This window comes from Patagioenas fasciata, chromosome 4, assembly GCF_037038585.1.
Source record: "Patagioenas fasciata isolate bPatFas1 chromosome 4, bPatFas1.hap1, whole genome shotgun sequence".
NCBI lineage: Eukaryota > Metazoa > Chordata > Aves > Columbiformes > Columbidae > Patagioenas > Patagioenas fasciata.
This window is the reverse complement of record NC_092523.1, coordinates 26162221-26188371: the sequence shown is the minus strand read 5'-3', so window position 1 is coordinate 26188371 and position 26151 is coordinate 26162221. Positions and strand designations below refer to the sequence as shown.

The following is a 26151-nucleotide window of genomic DNA, read 5'->3' as shown; positions in this document are numbered from 1 at the left end:
GTCTCTCTCTCTATATAAAGTTTTAGACCTATATTGCTATAAAAGGCTAGAGTGTTGTCTTTTATGTTAAATACTTGTTTGGTATGAAGCACCAGCAAGCACAGTGAAAGATTATGAAGAATTAAACTATGAATACAACATAAATAATTTTCACCTCAAAACATAACCACATATTTATGTGCTGGTTAGATAGAAAGACTCTTCAGAGAAAGTACCCATCTGCAATCATAAGACCTGGATTTTCAAGTGGTGAAGTTTAAATCTCATTTTAATTCAAATTTCAGTGGCTGAATGTCCGATTGTCTTAAATGCTTTAGAAAATCCCGACTCCAATTAATTTGTAGAGGAATTAGGGTGACAAATGCCCAGCATGGCAACCCCTTCTGCTGGGCTGCGAAGCAAGACGGGTCTGACCACAGGCTGGTGCCACCATCAGAAACAGTTGCAAAATATTTCCATTATAAAACAACGCTTTCAGGTGCCTGTAATGTTGCAATACTAACTAGGGTTGGGGTAGTATTTTCTGGACTATTTTTTGTGAAAACCCTTACTAGTGAAACCCTCACCAAAATTATTTCAGGTGAGTATGCAAAATCTAAGTTCAAGTGTGTTAAACCCTCTGAAAAAAATGACAATTAACTTCTCTTTGTAAAGTTGTAACTTCCCAGCCCATTGAGCAATGACTTGAAGTATCAGAGGCAGGAGTGACTGGGGACAGGCAGAGGGGGAACGGCAGGGTCATGGGGCAGGACAGGCAGCAAACCAGCAGGGAAAGCTGGCAGGGAAGGAGAGCACAAAGGTGTGCAACTAGAAGCAGCAGTTGAGTTTTCAAAGCTTGGAAAGATCCCCACAGAGATGAGGTCTAACAGCAGAGTCTATAAAAAGCTGATAAATGTGAGAGGTAGCGACTGGGGCTGGAGAGGCAGGGAGAAGGGTAAGGAAGGGGTCCCTGGGGTGAGGGAGAACCAGGCCTGGGAAATAACCGGTGTGGAAAAGGCAGCACAGCTGAGGGGTGTGATTCAGTGTGGTTCAGTAATGTCGTGTTTTACCGCTCTTCCTTCCACCTGTTAACCATACTGGCAGGGCAATAGTTAAACCATGGTTCTGCTCTGCCGTAACACTGGGCCATTCAGAGAAGCACGGCCCACTGCTGCGAGTATATATGCCCTTTCTCAAGTGCCAAGATGTCCCCGAAGAGGATCTCTATGGTCCAAGTCAACCATTGAATCTCATGCATATGAAGTAATTTAGTTTTTAACTGATTTTCTTAAAAAAGCTCATGTGCAAGCTCACATTATAAAAATATTTGTAATATTTTGATAAGATCAGTTGCAAAATCTAGCCCTCAGGAGTTCAGCTAGGCAGGAACTGCTGTTTTCTCTGCTACCTTCCCTCTGCTGAGGCACCTCTGTGACCAAAGCCAGTGGAAGGATGGTCAGAATAGGAAGTGCTTCCATCACAGTGAGGAGACTGAAACATCAGCGTCCCAAGGAACACAGCATGAGGTGGTATGTTTCAGCCTTCAGCCCATTGCACCCAAAACCCAGATAGTTCTACCTCTCCATGGGTGTTCTGTGAAGATTAGTGCTACTGCAGAACCAGAGCTATAGTGTGAAGCACAACAGTAAAGCCCTTGAAGAAGGTAACAAGCCCTGCCGCAGAGTAGTTTGAGTGCATGCAGTACACAAAACCAGGCCACAGATCAAATCATGAGGATAAACCAGAACATCAGTCTCTGAAGGAGCAGCATCCTTCTATGGGAGGCTGGGGTGCTGAACAGCTGCAGCACTGTGGAGTAGATGCAAGGACTCACAGGCACAAGGAGACTGAGGTTATGTTTAGCACAGCAGCTTTAATTTTGCCCTCTCCTAATATCCAAGTCCTTAAGATACTGCCTTCGCAATGTCCTCTTCTCAGAGCTTTACAATCATCAAGGTCACTCAGCATGGATGACAATGGAAGATGAGTACTGACTTGCAAAGTTTAGCTTTGGTTTGTAAACATGCACATAAATGACATCTCAAAAGCAACAGCAAAGAAAGAACTCATCTTCCGTTACCTGGCACTTACGCTCATCAGCACCACGGGTGACTACAAATGGTTCCTGAGGGTTTCAGTAGAAGCAACACATGAATACAGCTCCAGGTGACAATCATTTAAATCTTACTGATACATCAAACCAACACCACTGATGAGTACTCCTTGAGTGTGGCCTTTTTAAATCAAAGGCCATGTCTTGGTTATTTCCTAGCAAATTCATACATGAACAGCTCTCCAGGGACAAATCCTCCCTGCTACAGCATGGAGTCCCCTGGCATACTGGGCACATCTCTGAATATGACCTTGCCCTATGAATACAAAAACCTTCCTCAAAAACCTTCAACATCTGAAGTATAAAAGCAGCTTCTACTACAGATGTATGGCATTAAGGGAAAACAAACAAACAAACAAGCACAACCAAGCACAAGCAGCCACCACAAACTAGCAGTTTACTTAACTGAGTCAAGAGAAAAAAATCTGACATGAACTTATATAACAATGTTGGGAAAAATCTAAAAAGCCCCTTTGTCCTTAAAAACACTTTACTCTCGCTCATCTGACAGATATAATTGCCACTACTAAGGCAGTCTTTTTAGAAAAATGGAAAGAAATAGTCTTGCTAATGATTCAAAGTAGTTTCCCATTAGAAAAGTTATTATTAAATTTAGTTCTCATTTAGGAACAGGGTCATAGTACAGTAGAAAGTCTAATTAAACCTTTCAAAAATGCCTTGTAGTAACATTAAGTGAAAAACTGAAAGGTCTTCTTGCAAAAGGATGTGAACCTGAAAGAGCCAACAACTGAACTACTAATTGAACCGATGGAAAGAGGGATTATTTTTCTAAAGGATAATCCAAAATGAGAAGCAGAGCAGCAAGCAGTTCTAACACAATCTCTTGATAAAAAGGAAGTGTAGGAAACACCCAGGTTATCTTTCCTGTCCACAGCATCAGAAAGACAGTTCCAGTGAGAATAATCTTACTAATTGGTATTGGTATCACCACCCAAAATAATGCTGCTTAACATGAGCTTGTGACACACAGTCTTCAACAATCCCAGCATTACACATTAATATCCAGTGTGTTGCTGAAAGAAAATCCCTTGAAAAAGGGAGTTTCTTTTAATAGAGAAATTCCAATGAAATGAAATGTCTTTATCAATTCGGACAAAAATCTGCTTATTGACAGGTTCATCTTCAAGTCACAGGATATCCCAGTTTATTTTTGAATGCAGAAAACTGGTACCTGAAGCATTAACTGCATGTGCTGATGAATTTGAGTCTTCTAGCAACCTGAACTTGATTGTCAAGGCTGAGCTGAAGAACAACGTTCTCATCTTTCCTGAAGTACACTGCTTGACCACCTTATTTCTCATAGCTGACACCATAAAGACAAAAGCTCCAGTTTTTCGAGTTTCTCCAGTTTAACGCCCAGGCTTCTTCCTTTTTTGTTTCCTCTTTACAACCACATACAGATTTTTTCAGCCCAAACAGAAGTAGTTCTTTCTATAACTGTAGAGATGACCAGTTTTCATCAGGATTAATGATAAAAAAGGTGTTTTAACGAAGCAGACAGTATGCTAGATCCTAAGCTGACTAATTTCAAGTCAATACCTGGCTTTGCTGGGATTGTCATGTTACAGTTTTTACCTAAGTCTAATCCATAAACTCAACCTCCTCAAGAAATTCTCCATACCCTTGACTACACACAGCTAAGGAAGCCATCTCTCTTACTACCTTTCTTCACATCATCCTTAGATCTGGCCCAGGACAGCCATCCAACTGCAGACAGAGGCAGGAAGAGCTCGCTCTGTCCTGGGGAAGGAACAGTGCCCTGGGGGGGCGAACAGGACGAAAGGCACAGTTGCCAGGGAAGTTCAGAGTATTAATAAATACGGCTCGGCTCTCCTAGGCAGGTTGCTCATGTACTGAGTGCACACTATTTAACAGAGTGTATACTGTCGACAAAGGCAAACTGAATAACTAGCACAAATAGATGGATATAACCTTTGTTTCACATCTATAAAATACTGATATATGCATTTTGAATTCAGAAATGTAGCAAATCATCATCAACTGCCTAGAGCCATTGTTATTGCTTACCTTTATGATATATGTAAAATCACTTGAATTAACAGAACACAACCTTTACTGGCTATACAACATTTTACTGAATAATTACAACTTGCAGACATTTTACAGGCTGTACAAAAGACAGAACATATGCAGAGAAATATTTAAATGCCTACACTTCACAAATCAAAATGACTTCCCCATACTAATCTGAAGTAACCAAGACACAGAATGAAAAAGCCAATACACCGAATGGAGGGAAGAAAATACATTCGATTAAAAGGTTGCATGGAAAAACATGGTTCAACTTTGAGATTGCCCTTTGAAAGTTCTACCACCAGTGAAAATCCTCACCCTTGACTTTCAAAACTTTTAATACAATTTTGGCAATAACCCAAATGTTTTCCTAATGCTGCTTCTCACATAATTCTTCAGCATCTTTAAGAGAAACTTACAAAAAATCCTTTATATTACATCATTTCTACAACATTGCGTATTTTTTTCTTCTGTCTCAAGGTTTGAAGCAGCTGATCGCAAACTCAAAAGCTTTAAATATGATGTAAATTTAGGTTACAAAAATCAAACATATCCTCAATTGTGGAGCTGAATTCCACTATTTTAACGGACACCTCCCCATAACAGCACTGGGAATGCTGGCAACACAAAAATCTGATCAGGCTTACTGTTAGGGTAACACTTCTAGAAAGTAAACCAGAACTTTTGTTTTAATTGGTGGGTTTGATTTACACAGAAAAAGAATTGTCCTCAAGAGCATTGTGTAATATAGAACAATTTACTGCCTATCTACTATAAGCTATTTTTTATTGTCTGTGGTATTTAAAAAATATACATCCTTTTCACATTACACTTTGAATGTTTTCTTAAATCATCACATTCTGCAAAGGAGTTAAACTAAAAATCTTGCTTATCCACAGACATTTAAGGAACCTGAAAACGATGGACTGACACATTCACCAATGATCACAGTCTATTTTAAGAATACCATAGACCTTAGAAAACCGCACCATTTTTTCCTCCCCACAACATCTTCAGTATGGTGCTTCAATAATTTTCTGGCTGAAGAATCATTTTCTCTTTAATTCACTCTAGCTCCCGTTACCACAATTAAAATTATTCACCCTCCACACCTCACCAACAAAGCTCCAGACTGAGATTACACCATCACCCTTAGCAATAAGAGTAAGTTTTCAGAGGGCAAATAGGTTTATACCTGCAAAGCTGAAGACCATATAGGGAAACGGTTAAACAGAGGCACTGATTTTCATTAAAGGAAAAAAGGAGATGAGTTTATCCTGGGAGTGGGATGGAAGAATCACCCAACTATCTTAATACTACTAAGAGCGTGTCATACTACATCGTTTTATGCATTCTAACCAAATACGATTTCTTACTGTTCTTTTCCTCTCCAGTCATCATTTCTTATTTCCGGCCACATATGTTCATATTTTTCTATTCTCCAGTGCTCAACACCTAAAGTTTTTTTCGCTTCCTTGTATTCTTTTCTTTTCACCACACACTTCATTATAGTTTCTCTTCTTCTGCTTCAGCGAAGCCTGATTGACTGCAGTTACTACAGTCTATACAACCTGGCACATTTTAGCTTTCTCAAAGGACATTCATTTCAAAAATCTAACTATTATGCTTTAAAGCCTGTTTCCTATTTCTCTATAAAGATACAGTCTACTTTTGATCTTAATCATTTGTGTCTCACTAACAAGAAAGGAAAAATTACTTAAGCTATGCAATTCTTCTCCACAAAAAACATCTTTTTGGTACACCTGAACTTCTCATTTATATTAAGCAGGTAAACTGCAAAAGAGATGAGAGTGGTACTCCGCTCAGAGCTAACAATAAGAATAGAGGCAGCACGTTACTTAAGCTAGAAGAAAAAAAGCACACTTTCATTTTATATTCGCTTCTGCAGTGCGGGCCTTTAGGCATGCACAGAAGTTCACTTTTTGTACAGGAGTCAATATTAATCAATTGTTCTATCAAGCCAAAATGCCTTAAGAACATATGACTATCAAATGAAATACTTTTCTTTCAAATCTTAAACAATATGCTTCTGTGGATTCTTTCATAAGAAACACATATAAATCAACTTTAGAAAATGGACTATTTAATTGACAATTTTCAAAAATTGCCAGAGTTTCAACACACAAAAGCCTACGAACCCTTTGCCAGAAGCCTGCACTGGATACAAACATTCTTAGTTGAGGTACTTCCACAATGCAGATTTTTTTCTTTGTTATGGAAAAAAGATAAGTCAGCTAAAATGATAACAAATAAAAGAGAGCACAGAATTGCAATCAGTGTATTACCTAGACAAAACACACGTAAAGCTCTTCCCTATACTCTTCTTTATCAAAGAGAGGCCAGTAAAAATCTCTCAGTAAAAACTGAGTCTTCAGATATAACTGAAAAATTTGCATCTGCCAGAATCCTGAAACTCTGGTAGTTTTGGCTAACGTGATTTGTAGCTTTCAAAACAGCAATCGCTATTGTCAACTATCCACGACCAAGAAATACAGTACAAAATCCAGAGATCAAGAGTACCATCTAGCCCTGCTATTAAAAAAAAGGCTCATCATGGCTTCCTCCTCTAAAAGGTATTAAAAAAAAAAATAAAATCTGTGCAGGAATTCAAGGAAAGAGAAAAGCAGAGGCTAAAAATCCTTCAGCTTGAATGGAGTCACAGAGGATAAATGATCCAACTTGTCCTTAAAAAAATATGTTCTCCTGTTCCCCGAGTCCCTGCTACTCCTAGACCAGAACTGAGAGCAAACAGTCTCTGCTAATACCACAGGTCACTGAAGTAGTTATTACTACAACAAGCTTAATGAACACTTCACAAAGCAGAAGGGTAGAGGGGGACTACATCAAATACTGAATTCCACAGTGTATTAGGGAGACAATTTAGATTTGAAACAATTTAAATTTGAAAATCACTTCAGAATTTTATCTTTTCTAGAAAAACAAACTATACAGGAAAACAAGTATTACTAATGTCCAGACAACTTTGACTTAAAACACATTAAGATCACTGGCCATGTTGGAACACCAAGACAATTTTTTCAAACATCGCAAGTTTTACAGAATTATGAGACGTTGCACAACACGTAAGCATCTTTCACAAAGCAGAGGACAGCAGTACTTTGAAAATTTGAAAAGACAGAACCTGCAAGGTCATTCTACAAAAATAAATTTTAGAAGATCACACCTTAATTGGAAAAAATCCTAGAATATATCTTTATTGTTAGCTAAATCCTCACTCCTCCTTAAAATCAATCTAAAAGAAACATTACATTTGTGATAAAGAAAAAAAAAAAACATTCCTCCACAAGTTTTCTTTAATTCTGAGAATGCTATTGCATGAGTGTACTAGCTGAACATTTTCCACAAAAAACACTAAAATAAAAGTAAACTAAGTACTTGGACCCACATCACCCACATCATGAAGACAGGAAAAAAAAAAAAAAAAGCAGTAAAAATATCAAAACTGTTAAAAACAATCTGTGAAGTATAATAGATATTAAAATGTAACAGTTCAGAATTACTTTTCCTTTCCCACCTGACAGGCTCAATGAATTGACATTTTCATCCAACTGCAAGACAGGTAAACTCACAAGGTACCGTCAACACCAGCCTGCCTACCATTTTGTGGTACATCACCATCCAGGTCGTTTTCAAAAATGGAACTGGGTCCTCAAACTACACAACTGTTATGTACCCAAAAACATTCAAGTTCTGGCTTCTTAAATTTAACATATTGTGATGCTATAATCAGTAATGTAACAAGGAGACCAGGACTTGAATTTTATCTTGGAATACAAACAAAAGGTCTGTGGATGGGTATGCTTCTGTCTCAGATAAGGAAATTAAGACTAGAATTCATAGGAATTACATCTCTGATGAATAACAAAACATTTTATAGGCTCTTGGAGCAGATGCCCTGTAAGAATATAAACTCATGCCCCATCTTAAACAAGATCTGGGAACGCTTCAGTATTGAGATGACATTTACTAACCTCTCAGTGAAACTCCTGCCCTGCAAAGCGCATACTACCACTACTCATTCATCAGTAACTCCAGCACACAAACCACTCGGGTCATACTGGCTGGCTTCACTAACCTCCCCAGTAAGAGCATTTTCTCAGTTTTACCTCTCTTCGAGTTCTTAAGATTTCTGGAACAATGGGTTTACCAACGTGTTTATTCAAATTCAAAATCCATTTAAATATTCTAGGAAGAAGGAAAGAGGTTATGCATTATCAGATTCCAGCGCTCTTCATGAATGAGACAAACATCAGTAGAGTGCATAATGAAATGAGATGAAGTTTACATGGAAGAGTGAGTAGAAAGGTAATGACTTATAATGTGCTAAAATATGCCTTATTTACTTGATACAGTGTTACCTTTAGACTGCATTTCGAATCATCAGGTTTAAATATACTAACTAGTTCTACAATAGGAGAAAAGATAAAGCCTTCTTTCAGATTAGATGTAATCATACACTATAAAGAAGCCACTAATGAACTGGAATTACGGTCTAAAGAGCCCACTTTGCCCACAATTACTGTATGTAAATCCCCATCTGTAACTAAACCCTGGAATGTTTTGCTACTGAAAGTGACCAGCATGCAACATGCTTTGCAGTTGTCAGAAGGCATGCTATTAATATTTTAAATTCTCATAGTTCACTGGTGACACTTAGTATGAAAAAAAAAAACCCAAAACATTTTAAAAAGCTTTTAGTCAAATCTGGACATATTGGTCTCCACAATTATTATTTGCTGCAATGTTTATAATTTTATCTTAAATTGATGTTCGAAGATTTGTGTTTCTTATCAAGATTTCTTCCTTAAGCAAGTCAGTCATTACTCAGCGACTGAGTCACTAGGAGGGTCTTATTACCACCTCTCACCCATGAGGAATTCTCATTTTACTGTAATATGTTAAAGTGCGTAAAAGGTTTCCCTCAAGAGTTATTTATGTGCAGTGATTTCACATTTCAACTTGCATGATCAGTACCCATGGCTTTACTAACAAAGACTGGGTCTCAAAGAATCTGGTACAACCTGGGTGCCTATTGCAGAAAGTCTTGAGGCTGATTGTGTGCAGTGCTAGAATTGCACATTTCAAAGTTATAAACTCTAAGCACTTATCTCAGGATTGTTGAGGACCACTGATAGATTTACTTTGCCAAACAAGCAAGGTCAATTCTTCAAATACAGAAAGTGGTTTAGAATTCAGATAACAGAAAATGTCTAGAGGTAAATAAATTAAAAATACAATGTATTCATTTCTTTAATTATAAATAGTTCTAATACATTTTTTGCTATTGTAACTTCCAACTACATCTCTTACACCTTCTAGCAAAGACCATTTCTGACAAGACAGTCTATTAAAAGTATAAAAAGCAAAAAGTGCCAGGTAACTTTTAACAGGCGCTACCATAAATATCTCCCAGATTACATCTGAAGATGTTTACAAATAAAAGAACAAGTGTCAAAGTAGAGAAAAAAGAACAAAATTTAAACCAGAAGAAGTTCACTGAAATCTCTGCACAGTAATTTCTTCACAGTAACTTAACGTACTCTGGCTAACCACATACAGGTGACTCCACTGAGGAGAAAAATCTTATTTTTCTGAAGTGCAGCTGGTAATTGCAATGGTGGCGAAAAGCAGGTTTCCAGATCATGGTACTTGACAGAAGGTCAGTGCCTGTTTGAAAGAACTTATCTCATAGAAAAGAAAAACTGTGAAACAATCACACAGTTGAAATCTTACAATTAGTTTAAGATTGGCAGGTTCCACTGGAACAAACTCTTCCTAGCTAATCTTAATATCTCCCAAGAATCTCTAATGATATCTTGAAAGAAACTGGAGAAGTGCAAACTCACTGCATAGGGACACAAATGGAAAAACTAAGTGTGTTGTATATTTTCACAGGCAGCTAATATTTGCCTAACTAGACCTCAAGTTCTGAATTGCAGTAAATATGCTCTGACAGACTCTCCTGTGGAATTTAAGTCAAGTAGCTTTTTAAAACTTATTTTGCCATAGAAATTTTTGTCTGCAAGTCTAGCGCTCTTTTATAAACAGAGCAGTGCTAACAGCCCAGGAAGCTCACAGCACAAGTAAGCGAGGTACGGTGCTGAGGTCGCTGCAATTTCAGAAGCTTTTCAGCCCTTTACACGACTTCTTTCCCAAATGGTTGCAACCTGAAGATTTCTTCTGCCCAGTCTATAGTATCTCCAAATCCACATGACGAACATCAGGATTTCGTTGCTGAAATAAAATTCAACAAAAAATACATTCTTTTTTAAATATTCAAACACATTTTTGTACATGGATACAAATAACATATTCTTGGTATGATGTTGGCAACTGGATAACAAACTCCCTTTTCTGGTAAGATAGGGACTATTTTAACACAGGGACTACTTCAAAACAAGGAATAGCTTCAACAAACACTGCCCGTACTATAAGCAAGTTTTTGAAGGCTGTCTTTTTTTGTTTGACAAATACTTTTCAACACCAAAGAAAAAATAGTTCTTATGCTTTATAAATTATGAAGTAGCTCGCTTGATTTTAAAAAGGCAGTTTTTATACAAAACTCTTTAAATAAAACTTCCTTAAACTGAGAGATATATGTTTAACAGATATTTTCCTGAATAACGGATAAGATTGCTGAAATAATTTGTTCTGTGCCATTGAAGCTATTTATAAAGATTCAAAAATATTGTTTCTATTAAGAAATCTGCATTTTCTGATATTGTACGAAATAGGTTATCGTCATTACACAGACTGTAAAATCCATGAGATGTTCACTGAAAGTCACTGACTTCAAAGTCATCTGGCATGTAAATCTGACTAGCATATTTAGTAAAGCATATTCAACAGCAACACTGAAATCCCTGCCTATACCAAAAAACAGCTTATAAAATAATTAGTTATGATTCTACTCCTCAAAAACCACAAAGAACTGGATCTGCTGATACAATTAAACTCAAAAATAAATTTTGATTTTTAAACAGCATCACTCTAGGAACAGAAACTAAAACTAGAATATTTACCAAATATAAAAAGAAAGGACAGACGTGCTCTTAAGCAGTGTCTCCTCATGAATAGAAAAGGCAGTCATGACAGGAATGTATTTGTCTGGCAGTCAGTACACTTATAGTTCTGTATTCATGCCAGAAAAGGTAAGATTAACAGCTACAGTTCTACAATTAAAAACTGTGTCACACCAACCACAGGATATTTAAATCACAGAAAAAAATGTTATTACAGGCTCATTAAAGAAGTAAACTGTACCGTTTCAACAAGAGCAAAACTATGTTGAGCAAAGTCCTCATCACACACTGATATATTTGATACAATGCTAAGTACCAGATTTAGAAAAAATAAAGACTGAAATTTGCTTCTTTACAATTAAAATAGAATTCAGTAAGTTGTAACTAACTAGGTATTTTGAGAACACAGTAACAACGACACAATCAGGTCTCATTTCACAAAAATATTGTTCTACAGTGTTATAAAATTGAACAAAATACATAACAAACAGATCAACAACAAAGCAAGGCTCTCCTGTTGGTCAGAACTTTGTTAATGATTCTATAGCAAGAAAATTTGCATTAGGATTATCAACCTCTTCCCTCTCCCATATTTACAAACAAGATCCCAAAAAGCAGATACAGTGATATTGTTTAAAATATATCACAGAATAAGTATTCCCTAATAAGCAGCCACATTTTACCTTTAAGTCCTTCTCAAGTCTGTCTACTTCAGCTCCCAGTGTGTCAATAATATTCTCACCATGCTTAAGCATGAAGGCTTCTAATTCTTCAAGGGTTTTCACTTGCTGAATTTCCTAGGAAGAAGTCAAATTTAAGAGACTGAGCTGAGTGAAAGAAAGGAATAACACTACAGAGGGTCCTGACATATTTCAAGCAGGAGAGGGAGGAGGGGAAGAAAAGAAAAGACAATAAAAAAAAAAACATACAACAAACAACAAAAACAACAACAACGAAACCCACCAACCAAACAAAACCAAACCACAGAACACCCACTTTTCAGCTTTTGCCATTTCCTTTCAAAGCATCCTAACTCTTTAGTCTCAAAGACAGAAAAGATTAGGACAGCTGGCTTACCATTACACCTGCACTTGACATAAACCGTTTTATCTTTAATGGGTTTTCTCCTTTATTTTCCAAGTAAGTTTAGAGATTTTCACTCATTTTCTAGAAGTTTCTGGGGTATCCCCTCCTCACAGCAAGGCAGAGCAGGGTACCCCTATGTATTCTTTCCTCATTTTCATACATTCTCACTGTTCCATTACACTGCATACTCTGGGCATCACATTACCAAGTCATCTGAAAACCTACAAGGATTACTACGAATGCTGCTGCTGTAAATATAGCTCCTCCGTAATATCAAAAAAACTCAAAGGCAGTTGGTAAGAACTCAGACTGGAGACCCACAGCTTACAAAATTGAAGAAACAAGGTTAAGGAGGACAGGACGCTATGCTCCTCCCTCCAAAAAGCCACAGACATCAGAAGCACCAAAGCAGGTATTAACGCATCATCATGAGCCTTCCTTAGAGGCCACACACCAAGAACCAAGTCAGCCACTAGCCATTTGCCCTGTAGTACCTCACCGTATTTTAGGTGATACAGCTGCAGTATGTTTATGACAAATAGGTTATTGCTAACAGACACAATAATTATTAAATAGCTAATTCTTGTATATACAGTTAGAACACAACAGCAATTTAGTATTTCCCCCCATTACTCTAAAACTGAAGAGGAATAACATAATTGAATGAGCTCAAAAGATATCCCAACCACAACAACCTAGGATCATGGCGAGTCTAAAAAGAAAAAGAAAAGATTAATCTGAATGACAGCAATTCAACAAATATTTCACAACTTTAGAAAGAGTAAATGTTGCTATCAATGCTAATTTTACGAGTTAGTTATTTGAAAAAGGCAAACGCTAAGTTTGCCCTTGACTTAGGGTGGCTGAGTCTCCCTGAAAGCAGCTATCCTGCAACAACAGTTCCACACCTGACACCTGCTTACTACATGAAGCTACCACAACCTGTACGAGCAACAGTTGCCAACCTAGAAACAATCAGAAAGAACTTTCCCAACAATACCAGCTGGAAGAACCAGTGAAGACTGCATGCAATGGCCAAAGAAATAGTGGGTAAGGATCAGAAGCCATCAAAGCCTTTGAAAGGAAAAGTCGCACACTGAACAGCTGTAATAGCAAAGCAACTGAGACCTGGTAATATAAAAGCAAACAAAGCTGCAGTACCTCAGTTGTAAAAAGCTGACAGTATTCTTCCTCTCAAAAATGTATTAAATTGAAATCCAATACATTAACAGGTCACTTAGTGCACTGTGTATCTATAATATACATACATTCTTATTTTGACATTAAAGAGCAGTACTTTTTTAAAACCTGAGACAATAACTACTGGTTTTAAAAACTGCAGTAATTTAAATGTAAACTCAGCTTCCAAGTTGTGTTTAACAAACAGACATAGAATGCAGACACATCTGATACCTACTTTTCATTTTGAAAGGGTAGCAAAGACAGAAATCTTGTAGGTAGACAAGCAAACGTATATAAGCACACGACTGGTGAAAATGGGTAAGCAAACAAAACGTTTTGCCGACTTAAAACTCTTTGTAATTTAGATAAATTATTATTTACTTCATAGCTTTGCCACATGGAATCAGAGACAGACACTGATTTAAGGTTGTTTAATTGCTGAATGCTGTCAAAAAGCTCACTCATGTGATACACGCAATCCACATTCAAGCCCAGCCTGAATGGCAGGATCTGTAAACCCTAACAGTGCATCTTCAGCACCCAAGGTGGATGGCTCTGCCACAACAGATGCATATTGTCAGGTAACAGGCTTCCAGTTTTAACTACAGGCCTTGTTAATTAAATAAAAAAATTATCAGAAGAATTACATTCTCATCAAAATTATTTTGGACAAATCTGCATTTTCTAACAAAAAAACTAATTAAACGCTACCCAAGTCGTGCTCAACCCAGAAGTGGCTCTATTTCAGTAGCACATAATGTTATTCTGTGTATTAATATTTAACACACTTACACAAAGTAAAAAAAACGCGCAATTTTTCAAAACGAAGACGTGGAATGTATCTCACTTGAAAATCTTGTTTTCAGACATACTTGAAATTGGAAAGTAAATATCAAATACTAAAAGTTACAAAATCATTTTTTAAAAACATACTTGTAGCAGCTGTTCAATGTCTTGTTTTTCCAGGTAAGAACGAGTAACAACCCGTCCATCAAAGTCTACTTCTGCCTTGAATCTCACTTTGCTCATTCCCATGTCTGTGGCTTTAACATCATGAATTGCTCTGAAACACATAATTTTTGAAGAAAATGTAGAACAACATAAAACAAACAACTAGCTAGTTTGACTTTCTGATGTTAACAATATCGTCACAGTAAAATGATAATGTAATTTTAAAAGGCCATTGTCTTTGACAAACATCCTCATTTTATGTCACCACACACTGCCATTAAATACTAATCTACATTTAACCAGTTCTACCACTTTCACAGGTATCTGCTACACCGGCACAAGTATGCTGCATCTATGAAAGGCTCGCTAAAATAAAAGACAGACTACAAGAAGCATCGCAAATTTTAGAACTGGACTAATGGTGTTAAAACACTGCAACATCAAAGTGCAAACTTCCCTAGTCTTAAGTTGAACTGAAAAGTTTTAACTCATTTGCTACTGCACAGAATGCAACTATTTTAAAATCTTCCAGTATCCTCAATTCTGAGATAAAGAACAATAATTTCTTGCCAATTACTGAATGTACACATTGCAGTTACCTAAGTGTCCTTTCCTAGATAAAACTACAATTTGTAAAGGCATGACTTCTGGAAGAATTTTCTATTCAAAATTACAACTGATGTAAGAAAAGGTTATGGATATTGTGTTTGGAATTTATTTTTGATCATACTGAACTACTGATCATGACTAATCACAATACAGCTGCTTGTAAATGCCGCACTTGTGTATTTATCTGAAGTTTTCTAATAGATGATAGAACACGAATGTTCCAATACGTTTATTTTGGACATTAGAAGACTTCTGTTTTTCTATAGTGCAGTTTTGCTCCAGTTTGTTAGACAAATTCCATGACATATGAATACAGGTAATAAACAAAAAATCCTCTTTTTCAAGGACAAAAAGATACGTAGCAAAGTCGGGCCAGAAAAAAAAAGACTAAAATATGGGACATATATCTCAAATAAGTTTCAAATTTTTAAAAAGTCTTTATTTATTCATTTCCAAATCAAAACAGAAAAACAAGTATCTGAGGTCAACTATAAAATATTCCAAAGACTTCAGCTGTATTAACAGAAAAATGAAATCTTGACAATTTTTAAAATTCTAACACAAAATTTAGATTTGACAAGAAAAATCACTTGATGGAAAGTACTGAACTTTTTTCCTGTTCATTTTACTAAGTTGTACAATTTCCCAGCATCTTGCAAATTAGCGTGCTCTTTGTTTTAAGCAAATTTACTCTTCCCAACTGCAAACGTTTCTTGTCATCTGAATATTTATAAATGAAAAGTGACTTCACAGGGGGAGCAGGAAGAAAGTGGAAGGCATGTATTCAAGAAGCAGCCTTCTACAGGGAACTGCCTACAAACAACAGGAGGCAAAAATTTCAGAGGAACGGTCACAGGAAATGTTTATGGAATACTTGTAATGCTCAGGGTGGAGGAGGGGTAGTGTTAAGCACATGGAAAAAGAAACAGAACATGAACTAAATATAGAGACACCAAAAAATACATCTTAGTAAACATTCAAGCAGATTAGAAGAACTATCAGCTTACCAGTGGCAATTGAGAATTTCTAGCTCAAATCCCATTTACACAGCTATTCTGTGGGAAGCTACAAAACAGTATTAACTGGAGTAACCTAACTGGTATCAAACAACCTCCTCACACAAGAGGGTATTTAAGATAATGGATGTGGTTCAATGACTGTTATCAAAGAGATTTTGAAATCATGAGATTCAAAATCTTGAAGATACATCAAGTGTCTATCAGAGCTAAGCGAGAAGATAACAAGAGACATTTGAGATTCGCATTAAACAGTAACCTGATAAAATTCAGTGGAATGATGCATATTCTGTAAATGTGAAGAAAAAAAAAAAAGAAAAAAAATCTACCTCACTGCTTATAATCTGTCCAGGAAAGATAAGGCAGCGAGTCAGAAATTTAAAAGAAAAAAAACACTAATAATTCAAAAATACAAATGTGCATGCTAAAACTTAAGTTACAAAGCTTGCTCATGGAAGCTTCTGGATAACTAGTAGACACCATCAATTCAAACTAGGGAAAAGAGCAAGTTTCCCATTAAAGAAAAATTTGTCAGAGGATGTCAAGTTACTGGTTTTGAGCCATCAGTTGTCATACTTGCCCCCTTCCCAACCCCCCCTAAAAATGACAGATTTTCCAGCATAACAGCAGCACAATTACACAACAGTTGCTACAATGAAGTAAAAATTAAAGATGAAACTCTGCATAAAATAGTTTATGACTAGGGATCCATTAATTCATTCCATAAGAACAGAATCAGGACAGCCTGTACCACATCATATATTTTATTTCACAGTTCTGAAAGCTCAATCTCCTACACTTCAGTTAAACTGAGCACAAGAAAGATTTAGGCACCAAAGGAGTGAGAGTTGAAAATGTAACGTTTTTGTAGCAAAAAATAAAATAATTTTACAGCTGGGAAAAACTCAGACTGAAAGCTCATTCCAGATCAAATGAAATAAAGGCTACAAATAGGAATTACCAAGCAAAATGGAAAGAAAGGGGAAAAAAATAAACACGAGCCTAAGAAAAGCAATTATGAAGTCCAAAAAACTGACAGAAGCATAAAAAGGCATTGTCTGTGATACAAACGAACGTCTTTTAAGCATACCAGAAACAAATTATAACCTGGAAACAAGCCTGCTACTGGATGGAAATGGTAAAATCATTACTAATGATACAGAATAAGCAGAAACAAGCAATAAGCATTGTTCTCTTGATCTAAAAAAGCACAACACATTAGTACAACAAAGCATTTCTCTATGAGTAGCAGAAAAGCATACTGGATATTTAAAAGGAAAAAAAAAAACCTACTACTTCAGCAGGGTCCGTAACCTGCATTCAAGAGTAAAAAGAACTAAGAAAACTGTGAAGGCAAATTAATTTTTCATCCTACAATACTGACGTGAATTAATAATTAAAAAAAAAGAGTGTCCTGGTTCTGTTAAAAACAAGTTTCTCTTTTAGTGAATTTTTGCCTGTAAGCTAAAGCCTTCATATTAGCTGCATTTTCCTGAAGAACTCAACACATGTTTTGGTTAAACCTAGCAATGGAATGCAAACTTATTGATAAGCACGGATGGACATCTCACGAGAGGGGCAACGAGAAACTGATGACCGAGAGACTGACCAATGGTGTATAACATTCCATTCACGTGAATACTTCATATAAAAGTGGGAGATCACAAGGATCTCGGCCCCTTTTTTCCCTTTTTTCCTCATGGCTGACATTAGGAGAGGACCTTGCTGGTCGTCGCTGTGAACTGAGGCCTAGTGAGAGACTGAATCCAGCTCCGGTTGGCTACAGAGTCTAATCCAGGACTTTGGGTGCTGGCTCTGCAGTTGCTGAGACTTACAAGATTGGTTTTGTATATTTTGTATTATTTTCTCTATTCTTATTAGTAGCATTAGTAAAACATCTTTAACTTTTCCAACTCTCTTCTCTCTGTCCTTCTTTCCCTCCCGATCGCCTGTCCTGAGTGGGAAGGGGGGAGAGGGAGGGGCAAAAGGGGGAAGTGGGGGGGAGAGGAGGTTAACAATACATCTGCCAGGGTTTGATTGTCACCCCGCAATCTTAACCCCCGACAAAGAGAAAAAAAGATTAACAACAGTGTGTCAAAATTTAAGAAGGGCAAATGAGGCAATTCATTTAACTTCACCTGACAACCCAAGGAAAAAAATGTGAAAGAGGTGGGGGAAAAATAATATATTAAAAGCATTAATTCCAGTCATTAAGATTTTAGGGAATGCGATGTCAAACAACCTATGTCAAACAACCTCATAAAAAAAATTCAATATTTAGCTGAAAAAACAATCAACACAGACATTATTTATTTTAGTAGTAGAGCAACTAGTATTGTCTGATAAATCTAACACTATATAACGTGATGCAATGTACTGCTGAAATAGTAAGTTAAGTAGTTGTGGTGGTGGTGATGGAATCAGCACCTCGGATCTAAAATAGCTTCTGATGAAAAATACATGATTCCTTAATACATCCCCCTCATATCTAGCAGAATACATTTGAAAATAAAGACTGCAAATCCTTCCTAAAAGAACAAGAAAGGACTTATGGGATACAGCAACTGCAAAAAGGATTGCATGAGAACTCAGGTACAGTCTGATAGCTGAAGACCCTGAAAGGTTGAAATAAAAAGAACAAATTTTAGTCACAGCTGCAGAAGCACACCAGTGTTTGGGAGGTTTGTCTTTTAGATTGGGTGTCAGATGGAAAAAGGTAAGAGTAGGACATCATACTACACAACCGCGTTTCAGAAAATGAGAATTTGAACGTTCAAGAAAATGCTGAAATTCTTATAGGTCCAAAACTACATTGATCAAAATGTACATCTAGTCTTTTTAAGAAATACTTGATGCTAAAAGCCTTCCTTATTTCACAGAAAAAACCTGAAAACAAACAACAAAAAACCTAACTAACCATAGGTAGGAGTAAAAAAAGAATTAGAATAGCTTTTCCCAAAGGAGAGGAAAAATATAAAAAAAAAAAAAAATAATCCATATTCTGAGATGAAGACCAAATGTCTTATAAGATGATGTAAGTTAATCAAGCTCAGGATATTAGTGTTGTTACAAGAAGAACTTGGTGAAAAACAAAGTCGGCACTAAAAGAAATCAAAGCAGTTGATGTAATGGATCTAAGGAGATGACTCGACACAGCGCACACAGAAGTTACCGTTACAAGAAGCACCTAAATGTATTTAAGCTTCTAACCTTGAGAGAAACAGAGTTTCTTATTAAGTCTTTGCTTTTTTTTATCCTTTGTGTTTGGTTTTTTTTTAATTAAGTTAATTTTTGTTTAAAAAACTGTTTACAGTGAGGAGATGAACTATGCACTGTTGAAGTTACAGCCATCTACAGAAAAGACTGTAATACAAAATGGTGCCTGGGATAGGAAAAACGTTATGATCAAGCCTGAACAAGCAAAAGCCACCTGCGCACTTTGCAAAAAGAACTACAGAAGTCATGTACAAATAACCACGTAAACTCACCTACTCTAACACAGCACTGTTGACATATGCTGCAACACTCAGACTAATCCAGGCTCACCACAAGTATTTTAGCAGAGTTCAGTTATTGACGTGAAAATTCTAACACAATCCTATTCCGAAACAGGAATCTTTTTAGCTTCTGGAATGAAAGGCATGTTGTTCAGACCTGTTGCTTCCAACTGAGATGATCCAGCACTCAGTTAACACCAGAATATGTGGAAGAAGCTAATGGTCTTTTTTTTTTTCCCTCCAGAGTCCAGTAATGGCTACAAATTAAAAAAGCTTTAAAATGTTCCAGCTGATTTAGACCAAAATATATTCCTGAATAAAAGATTAAGAAAATAAAAGTGGTTTTGCTTCTAGATCAAGGTTAATAGGGTTAAACTAATAGCTCCTTAAAAACCATTTAAACAACATTCCAGAGTTACAATGGTCTATAAGTTTATTTCACTGCAAATTGCAGATTTCCAAAAAAAAGATAAATTAGCATTGAGTTCATTCTGTAAGCATCTAACCTGCAGAATCTATTACATCGTAACACTACTGCACCACTTCACTGCCAACTGCTAGAGAATTCCAGACACCGAATATTAACAGTAAGAGAATTTAAATATTTAAGTGCTAATAAACTATAAAAGCAACATTACAAGATTATTTAAGTGCCTGCATTTCACGCATCTGAAAACAGTTTTAAGTTTGTGATGGCTTTCTTGTTAAGTGATTGTCAACTCCTGCAATTTATGTAACTGTTAGAACATATTTGCAATTTTATTTCAGCTTTGGAACGTCTAAGAGGTAGGAGTATTCACTTATTGCCATTTTTAGCATAGAAATAGATGCTAGTAAAAATTAAGATCCTAAAATCTCAATACAGAAGAATCTACCCTAAAAATAATCAATCTCACCAGATTTCTCTCATTTAAAGTGCTTGAACTATTTTTTCCAGATGTTATTTTCCTGCTTTTTCCTGTTCTTAGCTGTAAAGATTCTTACCTCACTACAGGATCACTTTCCAGTAATTCAGTGAGTCGCTGCAGTTGTTCAGGCTGAATGGATCGTCCCAGCAGCGCTTCAGTGTTAGTGTAGATTAGAAATGCTGACACAGTTCCTAACAAAGTTCCAACACCTAGAGAACCCACGCTGTCATAATATGGATTTCCTAAACAAGACATGCCAAATTAGTTTCACAGAGCATTTCTACGACACAGCAGATAATTCAGATTTCACACTGTATATAATTTTTGCAGGTTTTTTTGTTTTGTTTTGCTTTTTGGTGGGCCTTTGGAGGTTTGGTTTGGGTTTTGGTTTTTGGGTTGGTGGTGGTTCAGGTTTAATACACTGGCAACTCTCATACTAAGGAACAAGCCAAAGCTGGAAGAAAACAAATTATCTTAAGATAAAGCCTGAAGTCCCCTCCTCTCCCTCAGCCACTCCTGTCTCCAGCAGCACTAATAAATGAGTATACTCTTGTCAGCTATTTGGGTTTTGGTGTACAGATTTACCTTTATTAATATAAAATTATATACATCTAAACACAGGTAGTAGCACAAAAGTATTCTTTTATCAGTAACTCAAAAACCCATATTAACCATTTCTGGAATACAATACTTTAAATGCATATTCATTCATACCCAGATTTGTAGAAACAATAACATATTTTTAACTTTATGAAGGAAATTAGAGATGGAATAAAGAACTGTCTTCTATATAAAAAATGAAATTTAGAATCAACTCATTAGAAGCCACAAAACCAAAATTGCCATATTTATTTCTTAAACAATTGAAAAGCCAAAGCCAATGCTTAAAAAGCAATAAGTCATCTTCCCTCTTCAGAAAACTTAACTCTTCAGCAAAGACAGATTTTTAATCCGTTGCCACACAGACCACCCTACCTATGTGACTGAAGTTTCCCACACTGTTCAGGAGCAGCTGTTGTAATCTGATGACAAAACTAATATCACTACGCATCAAAAGGAAGGAAAGAACTGCTTCCCTAAATCCTCCCCACGTGCACACGGAGCCTCACACCACTGAATAAGGAAACTCTAGTATGTAATTCCACCGTGGCACAAAGTGATTTATAACACGTAAATGACTACAATAAATATACCTTTAGCAAAAAATACGTTAAGTTTGTATGACAAAACAGCTCAAAAGGAAGTCAGACCCATCTGCACACCCTCTTTCAAGCTTAACCCTACCAATCACATATATGAAAAAACACCACTTTTTATTTTAAATATTTTCAACTCAAACTACTAGAAATCAGATCAGAGAACAGTATAAACCTCCAGAAGCTTACAGAGTACAAATATCAGAAAAACAGTAGAGGTGTATTTAAGTCAATCAATATAAACTAAATGCTCTGTGTTCATATCATGCAGCGGAGGAAATGCATATCCTGCTCACCTCAGTTTGAGGCAGAATTTTACCTGTTAAAGAAGTCAGGCCCATACAGGTAGCAGCTACAGCCACACTCAGAACTGCTGCAGCATCCTCCAGTAACACCACGTTTGTACTAGGATCACGACTCTGCACAACTACGCATACAAAAGAAAAAAAAAATACATTGCTTTGGAAAGCTTAGCTTTACTACATTATGCACAGCTTTTCAACTATACTAACACCAGCAACTTAAGAGAAAAATTTCTGCAAGTATATATGTGTCAACTGAATTTTTGCATATTCACAGACTTCTGAAAGCATTCATAAATACACAAAACAAGCCCTGTACCCATTATGGAAGCATCTCCAAAGTGCCTGAAAAATGTTAAAGGGCATATATCCTGAAAAATGCAAATAGTTTGGTAAAAGTATCTAAGCAGCGTTACTTAAATCAACAGGCTTTCACCTAACTTGTAAAATGTATTTGTTACTAGAAAACATATCAATAAAGCAAGGAGAAAGTGAGAATAAACAAAATAGTTTCTATCATTACACACATACAGGTTAATAGATTCTGTTTTAAATAACCACATACCTTATTGCTATAATGACACATACCATATTGATAAAATGACAGACCCTTGGCTCGAGCACTCCTGCGAATTTCATTTATAGCAACAAGAAGGGTAGCTGAAACAACACCAAAATAGAAAATGATTAGAGGCAGAAAGAATTGTTTCCATTTTGTAAAAAGGGAACTTTTCTTTATGTCATAGCAACAGATCATCAAGAAAGCGCTGATTATTGATACTTCCAATAATGACAAAGCATAAAGTTATTTTCTTTTCTACATGCATGTCTCCCATGCAAACTGGAATAGTTATATTCACCAATATTTTAACATCAAAAAGGCATTCTATGTGTACTTTCCAAGTTATGTACTTTTCAACTTCTTCCTATATAGACAGAAAAGAAAAAGTTCCCTTTTTTGTTTGTTTGTTTACAAGAATTTGCAATAGAGCTCAAAACTTTACTGTAAGCAAGGAGCAATTATTACTGTAATTACACTGTACTCGTAAAGATTACAAATACTTAAATAGAAGTATTTGTTGAAACTGCGTACCTCCTTCAGAAACCAATGACCCTGCTAATATGCAGTATGCCTGTGGGAAAAAAAGAGAGTCTCAATTATTATGTAAGATGCATGTTTGTACAGATCTCTTCACCACAGACTATCCAAATGCAGCATTCCAGAACCCCATTACCCACTGTGCTGTGTAGCTGTCCCTAAACAGAAGGCAACCAACAATGTTTGAATTATGCAATATAGTGCAAAATAAGAAAGGAAGACTCTTGGTAGGTATGAAGATGCAGGGTTTGAAGAACACCTTCATTTACTATAAGATCAGCTATAGTATTAAGATTACTTTTTCTTAAAACACATCCTCACTAAGGAAAGTTTGAGTTAACTGTGTTGGGATTCAAACTGACTCAGGAAATGGATTTCAGACTGTGCCATTACTTCCTATAAAGTCGCTAGTGTTAGATACAATATCAAACATGATTAGCTTACCCAGAGGAGAGATTCTATAGGATGAGGGTGGAGTAAACCCATGATCCCATGATACCAAGAAAGTCCTGCACCCATCATGAAAATGCCCACCCCACTGATCAGGGAGGCAATATAGCGCATGTTTGTGAAACCATACCTAGATGAAAACAAAGAAAGTCATTTAGAAAAATAAGGTTCTATATATCTGCAAACATATGTTTTTTCCATTAGTTTTTATATGTCTTAAATTATCATCCTATGACCAGGCATCTATTTAAGACAAAGCTGCTAAATTCAGCCTAATCCAAGGAGGAGGAAAAAAACGCCGACCAAAACTACTTGGAAAAGGGTATCTAGTACACACAAGGGCATTAAACACAGATATTTTTCTAATTCTTTTCTAAACAGGCTATTTACATAGCTGCATTAGCTCTTTTGTAGAGACTGAGGATTTTTACCACTGTCAAAAAAGAAATTCACGTCACTTTTTACTGAAATGCTACTTCTAAAAGAAATTTCTAGCCTGATAGGCAGCCAGTCTACATATTTTATAATGTTAATTTTAAGGGAATAAAACCTGTGACACCTTTAAGTAGTTCAGCTAACTGCAGACATTCAACACTTGCAGTTTTTAAGAGCAGTGAGGAAGGTAGAAGCAATACTAAAAGTGTACATTTATTCCTTTTCTTGTTATTAACTGCTACTACGAACAGTACACTTCTTTAGCAACATTTAAAAATCAATAGTACAAAAGACTATATAGAGGAAGAACGAAAAAAAAAGTGAAAAGGGGAAGGAGATACAAATATATAGATAAATTTAAGATTAAAACATTTTTCAAATTACCTGACACTCCTAATGAAGAAAAACTTAACTTATTCTGTAAATTAGACACATTTTGAACTAGTGCTTACACTATGAATAACTTGCCGAAACATGTGAAGTGTAAAGCAGGTCAACACCAAGAAAATATCATGGAGAGTAGCTTCTAACTTTCATGAAATTTTAAGAACTTATCAGTAATACCCCTCTTACTCAGATAAAAACAAAGAGGAGTTTACGTCAAACACACCTAATTATGATAGAAGTAGCTGCCTTGCAGACAACCACTTTGTTGAAAAAAGAAGAGGACAGTATTTTTTTCTTTAAAAAAAAATCTTGTCATTGACGTAAGTGTTTAAAAGTCAAGTAAATCTATCTATTGGAAGACGCAGAAGAGCCCAGAATGATTTAAAGAAATAAAGTCAATGAAATTAAAACACATCCAAAAGCATACTGCAAAAAGGCAAATCATTAAATATAACATGTATCAAGTCACTGAAGCTAAAACTCCTGTATTTTGGAATAAATCCCTTTTCTTATTTTATCTATTATAAAATCAGAAACAATGCATTTCAGAAATTATACAAAACGGTAGATTAAAAAGAACAAGGTGATGCACAAACAAGAACTACTCTTACTGATTATATATAGTTACCAAAATCACTATTTACTCAAAAACCTTACGGATGACTAGGGTCAGGCGTCCTTGCAGACTGACTGATGCCCAAAGCTAGCAAAGCCTATTTAAGACAAAAGGAAAAAAACTTTGTCAAAAAATAAATAAACAAATTTAGAAACATTCTGTATCAACTGAACTTGAAAGATAAAGGCAGATGCAATTTGCTGATGTGCACATATGCTTTGCTAACGATGCCTTATTAGAGCTAGAATATAATCCTCAAAGTCTCTCATTTAACTCTAATGCCCCCAAAAAACTGTTAATTATACCTATATATATAATAGATAGGGAATTATATAGTGTGTTGTCCTGGTTGCAGCTGGGATAGAGTTAATTTTCTTCCTAGTAGCCAGTATAGCACTGTGTTTTGGATCCAGAATGTGAAGAATGTTGACAGTAGTGTGATGTTTTAGCTGTTGCTGAGCAGTCAAGGACTTTTCAACTTCTCATGCTGCGCCAGCTGCATAAGAAGCTGGGAGAGGTCACAGCCAGAACAACTGACCCAAACTGGCCAAAGGGATATTCCATATCATGCGACGTCATGCTCAGGATGTATTTTGAGGGAAGAAGAAGATGGGGAGGGACATTTGGAGTTACAGTGTTTGTCTTCTCAAGTAACCATTAGGAATAATGGAGCCCAGGCTGAACACCTACCTGTCCATGGGAAGCAGTGAAGGAATCTCCTGTTTTGTTTTGCTTTGCTTGCACGTGCAGTTTCTGCTTTACTTATTAAACTGTCTTTATCTCAAGCCATAAGTTTTCTCACTTTTTCTGATTTTCCCCTCTATCCCACCTGGAGGGAATGAGCAAGTGGCTGCGTGGTCCTAGTTGCTGCCTGTGGTTAAACCACAACAACTCTCTACTCTCCAAACTAAAGAAAAAAAATATTTTAATGGAAGAAGTAAAAACCTCTTGCTATTTAAATGGCCTATTTGAGATACAATTAATTAGGCCAGTATTAAACGATTGATAAAGTAAGTTATAAATCTAGACCTCAATTTTGCAAAGCACATGTTTTGGTTTAGGACTATAAATTATTGAAACATAGTAACAAGTATTAAACTTTAGACACTTCAGTCTTTGCAGCAGCAAGCTGTCTTGAGGCAGCAACATTTCTCCTGTGTTTTCCCCAAAACCACATACTCAAAAATATTTGAGCAAAAAAAACCC

General features: G+C 36.2%; 1 protein-coding gene across 2 annotated transcripts in view; it reads right to left on the bottom strand.

Moving 5' to 3' along the window:
• Window positions 1-4185: 4185 nt before the first annotated feature.
• SLC30A9 (solute carrier family 30 member 9) overlaps window positions 4186-26151 on the bottom strand; it is a 41599-nt gene continuing 19633 nt past the window's right edge. The window contains exons 10-18 of one of the 2 annotated variants that reach the window (XM_065836589.2): window positions 24987-25042; window positions 23502-23637; window positions 23052-23091; window positions 22547-22618; window positions 21976-22083; window positions 20537-20702; window positions 14413-14542; window positions 11895-12008; window positions 4186-10423 (exon numbers count right to left, since the gene is read on the bottom strand). In XM_065836589.2, coding sequence (XP_065692661.1) covers window positions 10379-10423; window positions 11895-12008; window positions 14413-14542; window positions 20537-20702; window positions 21976-22083; window positions 22547-22618; window positions 23052-23091; window positions 23502-23637; window positions 24987-25042 — 867 coding nt within the window. In that variant the 3' untranslated portion in view covers window positions 4186-10378. The remainder of the gene's footprint in view (window positions 10424-11894; window positions 12009-14412; window positions 14543-20536; window positions 20703-21975; window positions 22084-22546; window positions 22619-23051; window positions 23092-23501; window positions 23638-24986; window positions 25043-26151) is intronic. The other variant, XR_011738765.1, reaches the window with a different exon arrangement.